The 18380-nt window shown below is 38.6% G+C and overlaps 1 protein-coding gene across 1 annotated transcript in view; it reads left to right on the top strand.

Annotated features, from left to right (window-relative positions):
* The window catches only part of ARFGEF3 (ARFGEF family member 3), a 132840-nt gene that overhangs the window by 110328 nt on the left and 4132 nt on the right, over positions 1-18380 (top strand). The window contains exons 25-34 of the mRNA XM_018566348.1: positions 520-661; positions 1571-1693; positions 3671-3771; positions 5265-5409; positions 5732-5860; positions 6347-6523; positions 7450-7564; positions 7937-8039; positions 11051-11182; positions 12665-12795. Coding sequence (XP_018421850.1) covers positions 520-661; positions 1571-1693; positions 3671-3771; positions 5265-5409; positions 5732-5860; positions 6347-6523; positions 7450-7564; positions 7937-8039; positions 11051-11182; positions 12665-12795 — 1298 coding nt within the window. The remainder of the gene's footprint in view (positions 1-519; positions 662-1570; positions 1694-3670; positions 3772-5264; positions 5410-5731; positions 5861-6346; positions 6524-7449; positions 7565-7936; positions 8040-11050; positions 11183-12664; positions 12796-18380) is intronic.

Raw genomic sequence — 18380 nt, 5'->3', positions numbered from 1 at the left:
CCCCTATTTCACCACTGCACCCCCATACACCTATTCCACTACTTCACACCCTTACACCTGGTCCACACTGCACCCCCATACACCTATTCCACCACTGCCTCTCCACACAGCTGTTCCACACTGCACACCTGTTCCACCACAGCACCCCCACACACCTGGTCCACACTGCACCCCCACACACCTGGTCCACACTGCAGCTCCGTACACCTATTCCACCATTGGCTTATGCGTCCTGTGGGCACAGCGGGCGCAGCGGGACGTGAGCAGCGTGTGCTTCAGGCCGCGTGTAGAGCCCCGAACAGGGAAATCAATCGATAGCCGACGAATCGACGATCGAAAACGTTGGTAACGTTTTCAATCGTCGATTTTAATCGACTAAATCGATTAACTGTTGCAGCTCTACTTTCAGCATGTGCTCCATGGCTGCTCCATAGCAGTGTATCTGTATCCATTATATATAAAACACCGTCGATTTCTTTAAATAACTCCACTTTTTTTTTTTTTTTCTGGCAACTTTAGGTGGTTACATCCATTGGAGAACTGGTAGAAGTGTGCTCTCCTCAGATTCAGTCAGGGTGGAGGCCTCTGTTCAGTGCTTTGGAGACTGTACACAGCAGCAAGTCAGATATAAAGGAGTATCTTGTGGGAGAATACTCCATGGGTGAGTCGAGAGTTTCTTGAAGTGTTTGAATAAAAAGCAAGTAAATTCACACATACTTATATTTCTGTTTTGTTAACCTTCTATATGCCGGGAACATAGGTGTGATCTTTTTCCAGATGTTTTGGAGTTTAGTTTTTACTGTTTTAGTTTTTTTGCTTATTTTCATTTATTTTATAGTACACAAAAATCATCAGGAGCTTTCACTTATATAGGACTTAGGCAAGAATAGTAGAGAGGGGAGCAGAGTTGAAAACCCCAGTGGCTAGCTATCTTCAATTACCAAAATATATAATTAGTCAATAATGTTGGTTTTGGATGGACTGAACCCTTAAAGCATAAATGTAGCTGCAACTTTTTTTGGGTTTTGATAAACTGGGGAAAGTTTAAAACCCCTTTTTAGATTTTTAAAAAAAAAAATTTAAGCAATGTCTGTCCCCCTGCTGCGTGAAATATCCTTCCAATTCTGGTACTTGTGACGGAGGTCAGTGGAGCAGGGAGCGTCCAATGGGAACAAGGCAAGATTCAGCATGCCTTGCCGGTCTCCTCAACGGTTGCCTACAGGGTCGACTTTGCAATCCTTGTCCATGTTAATGTTAGTAGCAATGTTAAAGTCACCAAGAATGATAGTGGGTATTTCTGAGGAGAGAAAGTAGGGTAGCCAGGCAGAGAAGTCATCAAGAAAGCGAGATACTGGTCCGGGTGGCCGGTATATAACCATGCCAGTGATGGTGATCTAATCAGTGAAATATAACTTTTTGTATTGCATTAATATACGAGAAGAGATCCTGATATATTACCATTTATTTTGGGTAGGAGACCTGCTTCTTTGTTCTCTGTCTTTGATCTGAAAGTAACTCTCTTCTTTTTATCTCATAAGCTTACTAGTTTACCTACATCCTTGTCTCCTAGGAAAACGCCAGGCTCCAGTGTTTGATGTGTTTGAAGCATTCCTGAACACAGACAACATTCAAGTCTTTGCTAATGCAGCCACTGATTACATTATGTGCCTTATGAAATTTGTCAAGGGATTAGGTATACTTCATTCCTTTTAAGAACAGCAACCAATGTTGTGTTATTTAAAGTAATTATGAGCCTCCTGAGCATATGAATTTTCTTTAGGCTCAACAACTAACTTCAGCAGTTTAAGTGGTTTAAAATTAAATACTAAAATTCAGAAGTCTGTTTTTTAATATAATGCTCTGTGTGTGTGTGTTTTTTTTTATATATATTGCTCTGTGTGTGTGTATATGTGTATATATGTGTGTCTGTGTATATTTTCTTTTTTAATTGGAACTGTTTGTTTAATTGCAAATCCACAACCACAGTAATTTATCTGGCAAGTCTTGCTGGGTTTTGGGCTCCCTGAGATTTCACCTGCAATACTACCACCTGTTAGTGATATCTGGTACTTTGAAGTTTTTCCAGTCAGATAGCTATAATTGCATACATTCTAGGCACATATCATGGTTAGGCATTTTATTGCCTGATACTAGTAGTAAACATATGCTTCTGTGTATGATACACCAGTCAGCGAAAAAAGGCATTTTATTTTTTATTATAGGAGAATACCATCTTAATAAATGTCATATTTTACTATATATTTGTGGCATTACACAGAATTTGCAGATATATATAAATAGGTCTCTCTCCAAGGATAAATGACTTCTGTGTGGATGTCTACTTAGGTTAATAACACAAATAGTTGAACTCTCGCATGTTTTTCCAAGCTGGAAATGGTATGCAAATACTTGTATTTAATAACTTTCTTTAGCATGAGCTGAAAAATGATTAGGAATTTTAAACCATTTTTCCCTCTCAAAACAGTTTCAGTTTTATTGAATTTTTTGGAATTCCTTGATCAGATCAGATCATGCCAGAAAATCTTCTTTGAGCTGAGGTCTGGACTACAACTCGACCACTTCAGAATATAAAATGTAGACCTAGGCTGTCTTGTTGCCTTACTGAAATTCTGTTACAGTTCAGGTGGCAGACGACTAGCCAATCTCCTGTCTTTTCGTGATACATATGATACCATTTCTTGATACAATTTTGAATTAATGTAGTAGAGAAGTACAGTCCCCAAGGCAGCAAAGAAGCTCCAAACCATGATTCTCCTTTCAGCATGCATCGCAGTGGGGATTAAGTTTTTGTATTTGTTTTGTAGTGCATTTTTTTTTTCCAAACATAGCTTTGTTCTTTCTTTTTAAACCTTTAAAAGAGAACTATGGGGTAAGTGTTTTCCCCCATAGTTCTCTTTACGGTCACGGGAGGACATATACTAGCATCCTCCTGTGACCCAAAGCTCAGTATATCGCAAGCTACAGCTCGCGGTATACCGAGACCGCCGCACCTGGGATGGATCCCGACAATGTTATCGAGATCCACGCAGCTTCGTGATTGACAGCGGGCTCTGCCTATCTAGAGGCAGAGCCAGCTGTGCCCGCCCCCTGGGAGGGGGGGAATCCCTGTGGGGAGCAGTGACTGACAGTCACCACTTATTTCCAGGGAGATGATCGGGTACTGAGCAGATCTGTGCATGTTTCTGCTCACTTCCCGATCGATAAAGCTGACCTGTGACAGCTTCTTTGTCACAGGTAGGCTCTAACTATGAGGATGAGTGGAAATCACTCACCTCATAGATCTCCTTTAAAAATGCAGCAGTATGTTGTGTTTGAAATAAATGGTTTCCTTTCATGATCAACATACTTGTTTTGTGTTCTTCTAACAAACTACAGATCCCCATTTGTTTTAATTTGTTGTACTATGGATCTATTCTAGACAAAATCTATTTAATTTCAAAGAGTTCCCAAACATTTTCTCACAATTGAATGCAGCAGACATTGTGTTTTATACTTTGTGTCCCACTCTATGCAAAGCAGTGATTTTTTGTTTTTCCTGATGGATAGACTTGACATATTCTATATGCATACCTGAAACTAGGCATTTCTAGCATATTGTTTAGACCATTTCTGCATACGCTCTAATGAAGATTAATGCCCAAATTTTTAGGTGAGGCTGATTGTAAAGAAATTGGAGACTGTGCTTCTACATCATCATCATCCACAGACCTATGCCTTCCAGCTCTGGACTATTTGAGGCGGTGTTCACAGGTAAATTGCAATTAAGCTACATATATGGCAGGGCAGAAGTACTGTCTTATTTACTTGTAGCTAGTCTTAGATCATTGTATAACATACAGTATGTTTTTCAGTAGTTGATGACAGTCTTGTTGCCAAATGCCTTATGTTTTTCATGTTAATATTTCTTTGTAAGTGTAGGATTTACAAACCTGAAAATGGTAATATATGGGGTGTATCGGGTTACAGTATACATACTAATGACTATAGCTGCCCAACAAGATTCTGTATATTTAAAAAGAATATTCTAACTGTACCTCTTCACATAAGAATGGGATGTATTGTCCCATAGCCATACACTTTCATTCTTTGTCCTGGCCATGTTTAAATCTGACACATGATGAACAAGGCCAATTGTGTCAACAAACATTAGTTTATAAAACTAAGTCCATTAGGCACTTTAATATGTTCTATTCTGATTCAGATGGTCATCACTAGATAATCCCAATCAATGACGATAAACTCAGGAGTTAAATCTTAAAAATGTATTCAAGTACCTCAACCATTAACAAATATGTATCTGATGTGTGTATCACTCAGCTGCAGATCCTCAAATCATCTCTGAATTGGTACTGACACTGTCCTTCCTTCTGGAGGCTGGCTACTTTTGTTCTCCATGGTCCCTGGGTATGTTGTAAAGTAGCCACCGCTCCAAGCTCACTCCCGTGATGGACTACAATCTCATGTTTAGTTTACTCATTTGTATTGAGATTGTAGTCCATGAGCAGTACAGGAATAAGTTTGGAGCGGTGGCTACTCTACAACACACAGCGACCATGGGGAACAAAAGTAGCCACAGAAGGAAGGACAGTGTCCTCACAAATTTGGAGATGATTTGAAGATCTACAGCTGAGTGATACACAAGTAAGGTACATTTTTGTTAATAGTTTCGTGTCACTTTAACTTACTTTAGTTCACTATCTCTCTCCCTCTATTATGTTAAAGATTAGATTAATATATCCTGCTGGTTCTTTTCTTTTTTTTTTTTGTGAACAATAAAATGGTCAATATATTTCCAAATATATAGTGAGGTTATAAATGTTGTTGGACTGGAATTAGAAAGGGATAATTCAGTGTGATTTCCTGGGTTAAAATCAATTAGTAATTTTGGAATATATAAAAGTAAGATTATTGCAATAAGATCTTTTTGTTTTGATGAATATATATGAAATTAATAAAATATGATGTTAAAATAATACATTTTGTTTCATTGGATTGGGTTGAGAATTAGAATTTCAAAACATTCTTAATTATAACTATAAATGTCATTGCTTTCAACTCTCTTAGTGGTGTCCTGTATAAATAAGGTTGAATGACCCAATCACAGGTAGCTAACAAGTAGCTTTATTCTATCTTTATTTTGAGTTTTTATGGATAGTTACCTTCTTAGGTTGAGGTATATAGGATGATCATGCTTGTTCTTAATGTAAGTTTGGTCTCATGTACATTATACTTGCTTTCTGCAGTTACTGGCAAAGATCTATAAAATGCCAATGAAGCCAGTCTTCCTGTGCGGACGTCTGAGCAGTTTGCCACGGCGCGAGCAGGAGAGATCAGCAAGTAGTGAAGATGGGATTGATGCAGTGTTATCGGAATTTGATGATGACACTGGTGAGTGGATCAATAATATTTTTGCAAGCTTGCTGTAAAAACATCACAAATTATGAAAGTGGTGTAAATGAAGGTGGATTACAGATTAGATCCGATCATAGTTGTCTGATTCTGTTGCAAGTTATAAAGTGTTTTAGGAAAGTTCATGTGAGTACCTGTACTGTTGTCAGAAATCTGATACAATTAGGGGATGCATTTTTAAAACTTTGGGTATTCTAGAAACAAATGAGGTATTGGGTAACTAAATCGACTCCCTAGTAAATGTTTGATAGGCTCCATGGTTATCCTATTGAATACTTACTACTTTTTTATTTTCTTTTAGGTCTTATTGATGTATGGATTAATCTTCTGGAGCAGCTGACTGCTGCTGTATCCAACTGTCCACGTCAGCATCAGCCACCCACTCTGGATTTGCTCTTTGAGCTGTTGAGAGAAGTTGCTAAAGTGCCAGGTAATGTAACTCCTTGTTTACATAAAGGTCTGTTTTATATGCATGTGCCATCTGTCTGTCTTCTTAATTTGTTATACCCTGGGAGGTAGGAAACTGTTAATGGGAAAAAAACATTTAAACAACTCGAAGACTAAGATGGGAATTTATCAAAACTGGAGCAGAGAATCTGGAGCAGCTGTGCATGGCAACCAATCAGCTTCTATATCTAATTTTCAAATCTTAACTGAACAAACTGAGGAGAGAAGCTGATTGGTTGCCATGGGCAACTGCTCCAGATTCTGTCTTCTCCAGTTTTAATAAATTCCCCCCTTAGAGCTTACTATATGGTCTTGTATACACACATTGCTTTTTCATTTGACATGCATAATAATGCAAATCACAAAATACATGTGTTTTTTGTATTATGTATTTTGTATTTTTTGTATTGTCTAACTCACAAAAAGTTTATAGCTTAAACAATATCATGGTTTCAAATTTGTCTTGTAGGTCCAGGCTTTGCAATTTATGCAGTAGTACATCTTTTGCTGCCCGTGATGTCAATGTGGCTAAGCCGCAGCCAGGGTGAACATTCATACTGGGATGCAGCGTCTGCCAACTTTAAACATGCTATTGGTTTGTCCTGTGAACTAGTGGTGGAACATATCCAAAGCTTTATAAATTCAGGTAAGAAATGTAATATAAATAAATAAATAAATATATACACACACACACAAAGTAGGTATAGCGGCACATTTAGTAAGGCAGTAGGAGGCCATTGTACAGCAAGTCCATAGCATTAAACAAACACAACTCATCTGAGCCACTTAATTTATGACAGTTCCTGACTAACAGGGTGTTCCTCCAAATGGCTTCCCCAAAACAAGCTGTACCAGTATGGTACTTTTTTCTCGCTCTGTCTGTAGTCAACCTTTCACCCAGCAGTAGGCTCCAACAGCAGAGACAGAGCTATTCAGTCAGCGCAAATATATAAAGGCTTGTGCACAGCTAACGAATTAGTTAAGTCTGGCTAACAGGTAAAACAAGGACCTAGGAATGGAGGCTTTATTTCACCTATAGTTCTACAAAGCTTCCAGGCTCCAAAACCCAGAATAGAACTTATTGAGATTAAAAAAAGTTTGTTTGCTCCACATCAGTCATAAACGCACGTGTAGGTAAGAAACCTAGGTGACGCATATACATCGTCCACAACCCTGCCGTCAGGGCCTCACAATGTATACATACATCATATGTTTCTGTGTTACATTTGATCATATGTATAAGGGTTATGCAGTAAATAGAAACATTCATATTCCCATAAAGTATTGGGTGCATACCTCTAGTGGTATTCATAGGTAGTGTGGGTGGTTCTAGGTAGTGCTGTGCATCTAAAATGAGGCCATTCTGGCCCAGAGTTTAAATGCTCCCTCAGTTGCTTGACCTTTTGGTGCTACATTAGTTTTTGCCATTGGAGTGAAAATGTAAAACCGTAACCTCATTGTTTTATTTAAAATCTCTCTTTTTCATGCACAACCTCCCCAACTATAGTAATAGGTACTCTACCAATCAGCAGTCCTATTATTTACTGTACATGTATGGCTGATTTCTTCCAGACATTGGCTATGAGAATATGATTAACACAATGCTGAAAGAATTGTTCAAGCTTCTGGTATCCTGTGTGGCAGAACCTACTGAAACCATCTCTCGAGTAGGCTGCTCTTGTATAAGGTAAACAAAGTCTGCATCTGTTTTGATAATGCAGTGTACAGTAAAATTTAAAGCTGGCCATACACATACGGTAAACAGCGTGGATGAGCAAATCACCCGCCTCCAGTGATTGTATTCAGCAGCTGGTGTGCCAGCGGCTGCTGAATACCCTGACAGTGTATGCATTTTTAAACTGGCTCCTTTGAAAAAAGTTGATTGAAAAATTAGCTTTTGTTGATTGAAGGTGTGCCAACATGGCCCCCCATAGCTTGATGAACCGCATGAAATGTACACTGTGTATGGTCATCTTTAGTGACTGAAGTTTTAAAACTTCATAATAGATATCAGAAATGTTGAAACGCACTAACCCAGATAATCACGGTTTCTTTCTAGATATGTATTAGTAACTGCAGGACCCGTGTTCACCGAGGAAATGTGGAGGTTGGCCTGCTGTGCTTTGCAAGATGCATTTTCTGCAACATTGGAACCCATGAAGGTAAAACAGTATGTTACAGGTACTCAGATGGGCTTACTGCAGACCAAGCAGTCAAAGTGTAACAATTGATAGAAAGAAACAAAGCGCTAAAGGTAAATGTATGGGCAAAAAAGTGAGCTATGAGTGATTCTGGCGAGGCCAGTATAAAAGCTAATATATATGTATAAAACAGGACTAGCTTCCTAAAAAAGTATATATAAAACCACTCTAACTAAAATGCAAAAAACAATTAGAACCAATGAAATTCAATCTAATGAAATAAATAAACGAACAATGTTTAAAATGTCAAAAACAGTGTCCAATACTTAAAAAATCCAGGTGACCGGTGGATTCCATGTGCAAATATAAAAATGTGCAAAAGTAACAGTGTGCTTGAGATTGATCCAAACTGTCCCTCTCGAGTGGCAGGTGAACGGTAGATTCCGTGTGCAAATATAGAAATGTGCAAAACTAGCATTGCACTTCGAATTATTCCGAACTGCCCCTCTCGGGTGGGTACTCACCGAAGTGAAGTTGGTAGAAAACTTTTAGTGAGTGGTACCATTTTTTGCCCATACATTTACCTTTAGCGCTTTGTTTCTTTCTATCATACTAGGTCTCACCTCTTCTCAGAGCAGCTTTGGGTTTATTTATTCACATTTATTCATATTTATTCACATTTATTCTTAACTTATTAACTTAATTTTTTATTACAAATATTACTTCTCCAGAAGCGCAGATTTACTTGTTTACATAAAGTGTAACAATTGCAAACGAATCGGACTTCAGCTGTTAGCAGCCTAGTGTACACAGATTTATGGAAGTTGGCTGTGGGCTACACACCATCACTTTTAGCAGATTTTTATTAGTGAACATCGGTTTAATTCTGTAAAATGTCTGTAAATCCCAAAGAGCCTCACTCTCATGCCATAACTCCAATAAAAACTTTATTGACTCCAACAAAATACCACTCAGTCCCTCTCAAGGTCTGCTTTTGGTCTAATTATGATTAAGCCCATTTGTGGTGAAACATGTTAGAGCAAAGCAGACCTTGAGAGGCACCTGATCTCTCTCTGCACTGGGTAATTTTTAAGTACTGGGAAGGAGCGGTGTCAACTTTCTCAAATGTTGTTATAATTCTGTGGGCAAGGTGGAGTGGGGGGCACTGTGAGGGGGGTGCTGTGACGAAAGTAGGTGTTGTGATAAAGGGGTTAGGTGGGTGGAGGATGAAGGGTTTAGGGGGCACTTTGGGGTGCAAGGTGGCAGCCCTGCAATGGGGAGGGGGCGGTGAAGGAATGCGTTGCCATTAGGGGGAAATGGGGTGGCAGTGCAGGAATGTACTGTCATAAGCTAGGTGAAGTGGCGGTGAATGCAGGAATGTGGTGGACTTGGGGTGGAGGTGGCTGTAGAAAGATGCATTGCAATGGAGTGAAGGGGGTTGCGACAGAAGGATACTCTGTGATGAGAGTGTGAGGTAAGTGTGGAGGGATTCACTGCAATAGGCGTAGGAAATGAGGTGACTGCGGAGGGTTGCGCTGCAATTGTGGGGTGAGGTAGGGGCAGAGGATTGTGAAGTGATGGAAGTAGGGGGTGAGGAGGCTGCAGAGGAATGCTGTGGTGGATAAGGTAGATGAAAGGGGATGCTTTGAGATGGGAGGATGTGAAGGGATGCACTGCAATGGAAGGGTGTGGTGGTTATAAAGGTGTGTGTTGCAGTAGGGGTCTGAGGTGGCAACAGAGCAATGCACTTCAATCAAGAGGTGTGTACAGAGGGATATGCTGGGATGGGGATGGGGGTTAAGTTAAGCTTGGAGGAATGTTGTATGCACACTAAGCCACTGCCCTGAAAATAGCAGCAGCATTGTCAGCCCTGCCATTCCTGCTTCTTCAGTTGGCTGTTATGACTACCATCTGATAGACTTGATAGGCAGCCTGACAGCCAACTAACAACGCTGCTGCTAAACGCAAGGCCGTGGTTCCATTTTGGCATCTTGCAACAGGAAGTGTGATTACTGGCAGGATTTTCAGGTAAGACATTTTTGCAAAAGCTTCAGAAAATAATTATTAATATTAAGTAATATAATAAAAGTATTATTATACTTTATACAATGACCCATAATGTTTCTAATTACTGTGTTGATATTATCCTCCTGTAGCCCCCTGTACACATTGAACAATGAAGGTACAGTTAATCAGAGCTCTATTGCTTTGAACAGTATTTTCAGTATACAATTTGAATATGCTTACTGGAAGAGAGAGAGCAGAGTAATTACCTCATTATTATGCTGCTTTTCCTTCATTGTCTAGACACAGACTGTAGCAGGCTGGTTGACCAAGCTGTATTGCTTACAAAAGCATGAGGTCACTGACCTGTCTAAGCTTCCTGGTAAAGCTTCCTCAATCACAAGACAGTTTATGTATATGTATTGTAAGGGGGAAAGGTTTAACTGGGAGAGGGACTCCCAGGAATAATCAAAATGGAAAGTTAATTGCATAACACACTGCTAGTCAATACCACAAGCTAAACTCGGGTCGCTTCATGACTAACAGGGTGCCCACTGATGGGTTTCTCAAAACAAACTGCATATGTAACTTTTTTGTGTTCTATGAGCACTCAGCCTTTTCACCCAGCAGCAGGCTCCCTGAGCAATGGTCAGCACACTAATAATAAGAACTGTCTACCAGGTAAGATGTGGATCTAGGAATGGAGGCCTCATCTCACCCATAGCTCTACAAAGCCTCCAGGGTCCAGAAGCCGGGTAGCCCACTGCAAGGGTTAATAAAAAAATCTTTAATCCACCAGCAAATTATAAGAAATACAACATTTATTTGAAAAGAAAACATTAGATAATCAACAAATTGAAATAGAAGTCACACTTTAGTGACAATGAGTACTTGGATAATGTTTAGTAACAAGGTGGTACCTGAGCTTTTAAAATCCCTATATTTTATGTATTGTTAAGCTGATATCCTTCATTAAGTGGTATTTCTTCCTAATTACGATTGACTTTGTATTATCTTTGTATTTAAAGAATCTGTTAGGTTACTTCCATAGCGGGTCGGAAAGTTTTTCTGGTGATGCCTGTGAAGTGAAAGTGGCAGCTCCATCTTTGTCCCCAAATGCTGAAGCAGAGTACTGGAGAATTCGAGCCATGACACAACAGGTGAGTGCACTAAATTATAAGGGAACTTTGTACAAAGCGCAAAACCTTCTTATATATACTTAAAGAAAAATAATGTTAGCATTTAGTGTGAAATTAAGCCTGTCTTAAAAGTTTGTAGACAACTGACCATCACAGCTAAAATCTGTGGGATTTGTGAGCTTTTGTGAGGTCAGGTACTAATGTTGGACAATAAATTGGTTCTTAATCAGCATTCCTATTCGTCCTAGAGGTGTTCCGTAGGGTTGAGGTCAGGACAGGGGACAGAAAGGGCCTTCCCCCAAACTGTTACCGCAAGATTGGAAGCATACCATTGTCTAAAATGTCTTTGTATGCTGTAGCATTAACAACACCCTTCACTGGAAACCCTTGAACTCAATAATTTGGAAGGATGCCCACATACTTTTGGCAATATAGTGTATTTCTCCCATGTGAAAGCTATGCTAACATCTAACAGGCCTCGTTCTCTAGTCAGGCTGATCCATTTTTACACTTACCTATGTCTAACACACAGGGCAGCATTTTCTGTTCAGAACCATGTTTATCTTTAATTTTTAACTCTTGAGTATTTTATTAATTTTCCAAATTACAATAAGACAATAAAATAGCACATGATGCACAATCAGTATAACATACAATTGCATTACAGTTTCTTCCACATTAGCGTAATCAAGTAGTAGGAGGGGATCACTAGAGGCTATACACACAATATATAGTAGTTCTGTACAACAGAACATATCTATCCACCTATTCTTGCCAATTTATCCCCCATCACTAAAATCAAAAATTAGAACAGTCTGAGAGGAATATCTGACCTAGGGATCCGCCTATGTCTGAAGCAAACATTTGTTATGATCTCCTCCATATCTATATCAAATAGGAGACTTTCTGTCCAGCATCTATGTACTAAACGGCTCACATGTGTGAGCATAAAGAAAAAAATAAATTAAAAAAAAAAACAGACTAAAAAGAGGAAAAAGAAATAGATACTAAAGGAAGCAGAACAGCTTAAGAGTCCGAAAAGAGTTTTCCCCCCGCCCGACCAAATATCCCAACAGCTACTTAAATTATTAACATTAGCCCGGATCGCAATCGCTAGGGGTTCTATCGCTAATGCCAAAAGCAGTGGGGAAAGTCGACAACCCTGACGTGTGCCTTTAGAGATAGCTATGGAGTCAGAGATGTGGCCCTGTAGCCTAATTTGTGCTGACGGAGTGGTGTATAAGGCCCGCAACGTAGTCAGAAAGAGGGGGCAAAATCCCCATTTCTCGAGCAGCTGGAAAAGGTATTGCCAAGACACTGAGTCAAAGGCTTTTTGTAAGTCTATAGACAACAGAAGCCCAGCTTGTGATTGCCCTCCATCCCACCCTGACTGCAACAAGGTGATAATATCAATGGCCCTTTAATTTTTAAAACATAATCTGTTACTGTCACTAAAAATCAGCAGTTCATTTGTCATATCTAGCTTTTCTTTTTATTTGACAGGTGTTCATGTTGGAAGCACAATGTTCACCAAAAACCCCTAATAACAAAGAAGGCTTTGAGCATGCCCAATCATGTGTGCTTATTATAGAGCTGCCACCTGAAGAGAAGCCCAATGGACATACACAGAAAAGGTATCCAGTAACCAAGAAAAAAAAAAATGCTACTAAAATATTTCTAAAAGGGAACCTGTGCTTTGTGCATGCGAGGCAAAGCAAAGGTTAATTTGATGTCCATTCTCACCTGCTGCTTATACTCACCCCACTGCTTTGAGGGAACATGTAACTGTAAGCTTTCTCCCAGAATGCAGTGCTGGGTGCTCGATTGGCCAAATACCAGGCCTGAGTTCCAAAACATGGGGTCACTCAAATGACACCCAGGAATAGCTATGCTATATGAGCGGCTGACAAATTGCAGATAGTCTGCAAGTATCACTGAGTATTCTAGTGTAACAATGTATTGTTGCATTGTATTTACTATTTTAGTCATATTTAGATCAAAGTTGTGACCTTTGATCTGCATATATCATCACTTAAACATTTTATCAATATAAAAAATTAATTAATTTCTATTCCATTTATTTAACCACTTTTAGCCTTTTAGTAAACCCTAATCAGTGCTTATTAACACTTTTCTTCCCTTCGCCCCTTAGCTTTTGTTTTTTCTGGGATTTTTTTTGTGATTTGTCATTTTGTTTTGGTTTTTCTTCAGTGTTATATACAAAAAATGCATAATTTTTCTTTTTAAAAAAAGCACCTTTGGTATTTGCAAATAGCTTTGTCATGCCTTGTACCAGAACCATCATTTTAGTGTAATTTAAACGGGACAAATCATAAAAATGTTTACATTTTATTTATAGCAATACTGATGAAAATAGAAAAAAACACTGATTTTATCTTGTTATCTATAGATTACAAAAAATAATTTTGCAAGATAATAATGCCAAAAGAAAGCCTATTTTGTCCCCAAAAAACAATTATAGCAAATAAACATGAAGGTCAGGCCAGTTACAGATATAATTAACATAAATAAATCATGACTTTATTCACCAATATTTCAGTGGGTCACAGCCCACCTTGTTATCATAAGTAATGACAAAGTTATCATTGAATAAACAGACCCATGTCATAAATATAATAATTGCTGTCCGTAAGGGGACTAAAGGTTAAAGTGGTGGAGATGAAGTGGTTGAAATTACTTTAATTTGCACCATCATAGTTTGCAAAGCCTAAAGCAGACCTTTACACTCAAAAAATCAAATTCTACCAATGCTTTCCTCTATGTATGATGATTAATAATAACATAGACATGTCAGGAGTAAAATACTGTGGTTATGAATTACTTACACTTGCAGAGCATTGAAAGTGCAAATGACTTCAGTCTGCCAACGCAATGCACATTGGAATTGCCTTGCCATCAGCAGAGCATTGCTGGGAAATCTCATGAGATCTCAGTGAAAGGCATTTTCCTCCCCTGAGATTATGTGCATGGTCACATGTCCTAGTCACATGTCTATTAACATGTGCCAGAAATCCAGGAAGTAATAGGAGGGCTAGTAATCTGCCCTTAGTAAACATGGCCACTGTGAGAAGACTGAGGAAGAAAAGAGAAATAAGGTATGTAAAGAATCAAAAGCGGGCAATTATCTAGAGTATGTGTTTGTAGATTGTCATTACTAAACTTTAAGTGGCTTCTAATGGCTGAGCTGTGTAGAGTTTCAAGTATAAGCAAATTTACCTGAGTCACTCAACCTGGTGGGCTGCTATTAGGCAAATTAACTGATATGCATATATCTAAATAATGTATCATCTATGCCCGCACTTTTTATGGTCAGCGGGCACCATTTTCTTCTCCAAAACCCTCTTCAACCTCTCATCACCTCGTACAAATATTGGATATGCACAACAAAAGGGATCATTCTCTTTTCAATGGAAAGAAGGCAGAAATAAAAGTAATTCACATGTTTGAATCTTTCTGCCTGAGATAAAGAGGAACTCTGATTTTCCAAAAAGCTCATTGTCACTCAGTGGTAAAACTCTGCATACACTGATCATCAGTATCAAGTGATACTTAAAAAGTTTATATTGGGGTCTGTTTTAGCATTTATCCAGCTAGCAGAAGCCAAGTTTGTTTCTAATGTGGCCGAAGTTACCCATATTTATGGGAATTTTCCTTTTTGAAAGCTTTGGCCAATTGCCAATCATTAAAGTCACTTAAAGGAGAACTATGGGGTTAAGGCTTTTCCCTGTAGTTCTCCTTAGGGTAACAAACTAGCGTCCTCCCATCACCCTAAGCTCAGTATACCGCGAGCAAGAGCTTGCGGTATACTGAGACGCCGCAGCGGATCCTGACAATTATGTCTGGATCCGCCCAGCTGCGTGAGTGACAGCTGGCTCTTGCCTATCGAGAGGCAGAGCCAGCTGTACCCGCCCCGTCCTATCTGCCAGTAAGCGCTGGCGGATCGGGGAGGGGGGAATCCAGCCCCTCCCCTGTCGCGGCAGAGAGCCGTGACAGGATCGAGAGGTGAACGAACGCCGCTATGTGTTCGCTCACCTCTCGATCTACTGAGCCGACCTGTGACAGTCTCATTGTCACAGGTCGGCTAGAACTATGAGGTGAGTGAAAAGCACTCTCCTCATAGTTCTCCTTTTAAGATTTGTTTCACTTTCATGTATGTTCCATTTCTTTTTCCTGTATTTGTTTTTTTTGCGATCATACTCTGATAACACTGCCACATTTTCAGTGACTGATATAAAGAAAGATCCTGTATAGTTATGAATGGATGGTCTGATTTCCCATACTGTTCTTGGTTCATGTTATCACAGAGGACTTTTGTGTACTGATGTCATATTTGCATGTGCTGCTTTCTAATTCTCTGCTTTTTTCTCTCCCGCTTGTAATTAACGCTGTGTTGTATAACAGAAAGCTGGGGTAAGATATTCCTACTGCTCTTTCTGCATTGTAGTGCTATTTTATTATGCCGCTATCTATAAGTTTGTTACCTTGCTTCAGTTACTGCACTTCTGCAACTTTGTTAAAACTTGTCAAAATAATAGAAATTAATTAGTTAAAACTTTCTGAAGCAGTTAATAAATTCTTTGTCCATGCTTTAAACATAGCTACATATGTGTATAAGGAATGTAGCTTTTTCTTTTTTACTAATCATGCTTACTAAATATGCCTAATTTTCATCCATATTTCGGAAATTAAAATAACTAAAGTTTATACCTCACCTTACACAAGCTAGTCACCACAAAAAATTTTTCTGTTGTTATGCTTGTTACTAAATATGCCTAATTTTCATCCATATTTCGGAAATTAAAATAACTAAAGTTTATACCTCACCTTACACAAGATAGTCACCACAAACATTTTTTCTGTTGTTATGCTTGTATATTCATTAGCGAGCGGTTTATAGTTATGTCCTTAATGCTGAATGTCTATACAATTTTTTTCTATTTAATTCACATTCTCAGTGAGCAGTTCTTGTAATATATACATATATAATATGTATATAATATTATAATATTATTAGGGATGCACCGATACCACTTTTTTGGGTCTGAGTACGAGTACCGATACTTTTTTTTAAGTACTCGCCGATACCAATTACCGATAAAGGGGCAGATCACATTTTTTCCAAAGCAATACAAAATAATGATTTTAGGTCAGTTTCTTAATATTATGAAGAACTGTAACTCAAAAGACAACATGACTGTCAAAAAATAGGTTTACTTTGCTTAAATTGTCACAAAGTTGTACTCAACGAAAGTTAGTAAAATCTCAACGTGCCATTTGAAAAAAGGCCACAAGATGGCGTATGGATAGGATGGAAGCAGATGGAATTGTGTAGAAAAGTGAAAAAACCTTAATTTAGCTTAAGACCTCATTCACACAACTAACAGCCGGCCCATGTTATATTAATACAGCATGGTCAAAGATAAATTAATCTTTATTTTATATAATATTGATTAAGCAATGGAAAAAACAATTATTTTATATTTATTCATGCTGTATTCACTCAGCTATGATTCCCTGGCTGGAATCCTTTTTTTTGCACCTGCAAGTTGCAATATCACAGGCAAAACCTCTGCTTTTGTTCCAATTATAACTCCACCAAGCTTTCCCAAAAGTAAAAAAAATCATCTTAAACTTACATTTAGGCCTCATTCACATAACTAACTTGCAGGTGCAAAAGTATGGATTCCAGCCAGGGAATCGTAGCTGAGTGAATACAGCATGAATAAAATAAAATGTTTTTCCATTGCTGAGTGATTTATAATATATATATCAAATAAAGATTAATTTATCTTTGACCATGCTGTATTAATATAACATTGACATTCCTGGACCTGTATATCAATATATTTTGTATTTGTTTAAATGTGCCAGGTATACAGAATTGGATATATATATCTGTACAACACTATACAATAATACACTGTTCTGGAGTCTCTGGACATATGCTCATCTATTTTCCCCATCATGGGGATACAAGCCTTAGTTAGCAATGGCATGATCTAAATATTCATTTCATTATTCAATGTCTTTTTTTTATATATTATAAAGTTTATAATGTAAATAAAAGACATTGAATAATTAAATTAAATGAAATGAATATTTAGATCATGCCATTGCTAACTAAGGCTTGTATCCCCATAGTGGGGAAAATAGACGAGCAGCACATGTCCAGACTCCAGAACACTGTAGTGTGGCACAGTTATATCTAATTCTGCATACCTGGCTGTATATTATACATTAAAAAATGTAATATACAGCCAGGTATGCAGAAATAAATATAACTGTTCCACACTATATGTATGCATTATGCACTACAGTGTTCGGGCCTTGACATGTGCTCAGCCTCATCCATTTTCCACCATATGGGGATACAAGGCTTAGTTAGATAGAATAGCAAGCAGTAGTGATTTTTTTTTTTTTTAAAAAACCTAATTGCTATTCTATAACTAAGCCTTGTATCCCCATATGTGCATAATGCATACATATAGTGTGGAACAGTTATATTTATTTCTGCATACCTGGCTGTATATTACATTTTTTAATGTATAATATACAGCCAGGTATGCAGAATTAGATATAACTGTGCCACACTACAGGTGTGGGCTGGGCACAGGATGGCATAAAAAAAGTTATATTTGCCTGCTGTAATGCAATTACTAATTGCATTACAGCAGGCAAATATAACTTTTTTTTATGCCATCCTGTTTTTTATGCTGAACATGTGCTCTGCCTCATCCATGATTTGCCTCATCCAAATAGAATAGCAAGCAGTAGTGCATTTTTTTTAAATTTATAAACCTACAGCAGGCAAATATAACTTTTGAGGCCATCCTGTGCCCACCCCCCATCCTGTGCCCAGCCCCAGCAGTGCTGCTAACCTTCTTCTCCGTCGTCTCCGTCTGCTTCATCCCCTCGTGTCACAGCCTAGTCATCTGTCAATGCCGGCCTCTTCTCACGCTGATTGGCCGATTGGATGATTGACAGGCTTCCCCACCAATCACGAGTGAGGACAGAGGAATTGCCTCTTCTCACGCTGATTGGCCGATTGGATGATTGACAGGCTTCCCCACCAATCACGAGTGAGGACAGAGGAATTGCCTCTTCTCACGCTGATTGGCCGATTGGATGATTGACAGGCTTACCCACCAATCACGAGTGAGGACAGAGGAATTGAAGGCGCAGGCTGCTTTCGGCCGTT

Source organism: Nanorana parkeri, unplaced genomic scaffold (genome assembly GCF_000935625.1).
Source record: "Nanorana parkeri isolate BGI_ZX_2015 unplaced genomic scaffold, ASM93562v1 scaffold940, whole genome shotgun sequence".
NCBI lineage: Eukaryota > Metazoa > Chordata > Amphibia > Anura > Dicroglossidae > Nanorana > Nanorana parkeri.
Note: the sequence above shows the minus strand (reverse complement) of the source record. Positions and strands in the feature narration are given on the sequence as shown.